Source organism: Malus domestica, chromosome 13, assembly GCF_042453785.1.
Source record: "Malus domestica chromosome 13, GDT2T_hap1".
NCBI lineage: Eukaryota > Viridiplantae > Streptophyta > Magnoliopsida > Rosales > Rosaceae > Malus > Malus domestica.
Genome location: NC_091673.1, coordinates 42767841 through 42770660, shown reverse-complemented (window position 1 = coordinate 42770660; position 2820 = coordinate 42767841). Strand labels below are relative to the sequence as shown.

Genomic DNA, 2820 nt, shown 5'->3' with positions numbered 1-2820 from the left:
AAGAAAACATCTCTCTCTCTAAAACCACACAAGGCCGGCCACCATAAGGAGTTTTAGCTAATCATCTTCTCTCCCTTTTGGTTATTCCTCCATCCATCTCACTACACTAGTGGGTGTGGATCTTTAGAGGTCTTCTACTTTGGAGACTAAAGGAGAACCAAGGAGCACTCATTCTAACAAAGTGGAGGAGGCAAGGAGGGAGGCTAGGCTCAAGGAGTTCAAGGAACAAAGGGCTTGGAGGTGGTCCATCCTTGGTCTAAAGTCTAGATCAAGAGGTATAAAACTAAACCTACACTTTGTTCTTCACTAAAATGTTTTGATGCATCTTATATAAACCTATGCATCTTGAAGGGGATTTGCATGACTATAGCTTTGATATTATGTGATAATATGCTTCCATTGCTTTCGTATATAAATTTTGAATTGTATATGCATGCTAGTCACTAGAAATCCCACATAAATCTCATATTTTCCCTTCATTTGTTTTGTCTTCGCTTGAAGGGGGTGTCTAGGATCCTTCTTGTGAAAGGGCCAGGCCTGGGTTGGTTCCTGTCAGGTATCTCGCCCTGGCGATTGGCCTTCAACTTGTTTACTTCCTCAAGGAGCTGTAGGACAAGGGGGTCTTGAGTGGAGTCATGTACCACTGGAATTTTCTTTCGTAAATCTCCATCTCCTCTTGGAAGTAGGAAGGTTTGATCAAGAGCATGTGATTTTTCCTTGACGGTATATATATACAAATCAGTAGTTGGTATCGATGGCAAAGAAGGGGGCATCTTCATCAAATCCTTCAGCTACATGGAATGCCCACAATATATCTATATTTTGTGATGTTTGCATCAAGGAGCTTGAGGCCGGACATCGTCCGGGCACTCACTTTGACAAAGATGGATATGCAAATATTAGAGCTAACTGAAAGAAAGCAACTGAAAAATAAGTGGGATGCACTTAAAAATGAGTGGAAGTTGTGGAAAGAGCTAGTGGGTAAAGAAATTGGCCTAGGGTGGAATTCGAGCAAGGGTACCGTTGATGCCTCTAGGGAGTGGTGGAATAATAAAATTCTGGTTTGTGTATTTATCTTTTAATATGTATTATGATATCATGCAATATGTATTAACCATATTCTTTCTTACTTGTAGATAAACAAAGAATATGGAGAATTGCAAAAAAAAGGCATTAGTCCTCAAATGGAGGACAAGTTAGATAGTATGTTCTTAAGTACAGTTGCTACCGGTGAACATGCATGGGCACCTTCATCTGGAGTACTACCACCAGAGTCAAGAGAGGAAGCTATAGGACAAATTGATTCAGATGATGAGGAAGAAACTGAGACTATGCAGGATCTAAGGCAAGCTAGTAGGAAGGGAAAAAAAAGAGCGGCTAACCAAGGAGAATTGCGAAAGAAGAAGGTTGATAAGAAAGGGAAAAAAATTGGAGGTGCTGCAAAACTTTGTGGTCAAATTGACCGTCTTGTTGAAGCTTATGAAACTAGGAGTTCTACAGACTCATTGATGAGGTCGTTGCATATAGGTAGTAGTATTCCGGAAGTATTAGCGATTGTTGCACAATTGCCTGGCTGTGAGCCACCTAGCGAGTTATGGTTGTTGGCTACGTGTTTATTTTGTTCTGCAGATAAGTGAGAGGTGTTTACCACGATCCAAGTTCCTGAAGTCCAGCGGACTTGGTTGAAATATATGTTCAACAAAGAACAATAAGAAGCTATAACTATGAATTAGGACTTTGCATTAAGACAATTTTGGTCATTTTACACCGTCACAACTGTTTTACATAAAAGTTTACCAAACACTATAATACTGCTTTTTTTTTCAAAAGCACTATTACAAAAAAGTTTACCAAACACTCTGCTGCTTTATTTCACAGCTGTTTATTCTTATAGCACAGCAGAAGTAGCTTTTTTTTCACCACACAACAATACCAAACCAGCCCTTTCGTCTGTTCTGTCTTCTCTCTCTCCCTCTCTCCTATAGCACCATCCATTGAAGAGAAGCTTTAGGCCTTCAAGATTGTTGCAAATCCAAAAATACAATTTTCTTTTTCTAGCCTTTCACTAACTTTCAACTGGAAAAATCTGAAAACAGTTTCAATTTCAACCTACAATTTCTTGTTTTCATTTTGTTTCGTGTTCAATGCCCTTTATTTCGTGTTCCTCTTGCTAGAATGTCGGAGAGATTACGGAAAAAAATAGTTTTAAACCTTACCGTTCGATATATGGCGAACTGTCAGGATTAAGTGGTCCAAAGGATCCGTGTGAAATGGGTCCAAAGATGATCCAATTCCAAAAAACCTGTCATCACTAGTGGAGCCACTCATATGGCTAAGGTGGGCGGTCTAGGCCAGTGAGGATTTTTGGTAAACTTAGGCTTTAATGACTCATGTTGATGCATGTAGTCTATGTACTCCACTCAATTTTAATACGGTTATTATTTAATATATATATTTAGTGCATGATGGGATATAAATAATACTTTTTATGTTAAAAATAATAAATGAGTTTTCTCTCCGTTTCCCACCCTTTGATCCTATTCGTTAAACAAAAAGACCATTTACTCTATGCAATCTAGTCTCTATGCTTTTTACTTAAGAAAGAAAAAGAAATTTGTTTTTGAATCCACCATTCAATCTCTATATCCACAATTTTCTTACTTTTCATTGAGATTTTCCAATGAATTTCACCTTCTATGTGTTATGTATTTCTTTATTCAATTATTCTTGATTTAATTAGTGGGTTAATTATTTATATCTCTATTAATTAATGAAACCCTCTTTGTCAACCAAAAGAATGTGAAAAGACTACTTAGTCTT

The 2820-nt window shown here is 37.7% G+C and overlaps 1 protein-coding gene across 1 annotated transcript; it reads left to right on the top strand.

Moving 5' to 3' along the window:
- Positions 1 to 884: 884 nt before the first annotated feature.
- On the top strand, positions 885 to 1637 carry LOC114822965 (L10-interacting MYB domain-containing protein-like). Its single transcript, XM_029098209.1, has 2 exons — positions 885 to 1061; positions 1137 to 1637. The coding sequence occupies exons 1-2, from the start codon at positions 885 to 887 to the stop codon at positions 1635 to 1637; spliced, it is 678 nt and encodes a 225-aa protein (XP_028954042.1).
- Positions 1638 to 2820: the final 1183 nt, after the last annotated feature.

Coding starts and splice junctions, on each gene's coding strand:
- LOC114822965 (XM_029098209.1), top strand. CDS start 885: ATGGATATGCAAATATTAGAGCTAACTGAAAGAAAGCAACTGAAAAAT. Junction 1,062..1,136: donor GGTGGAATAATAAAATTCTG/GTTTGTGTATTT, acceptor TCTTACTTGTAG/ATAAACAAAGAATATGGAGA.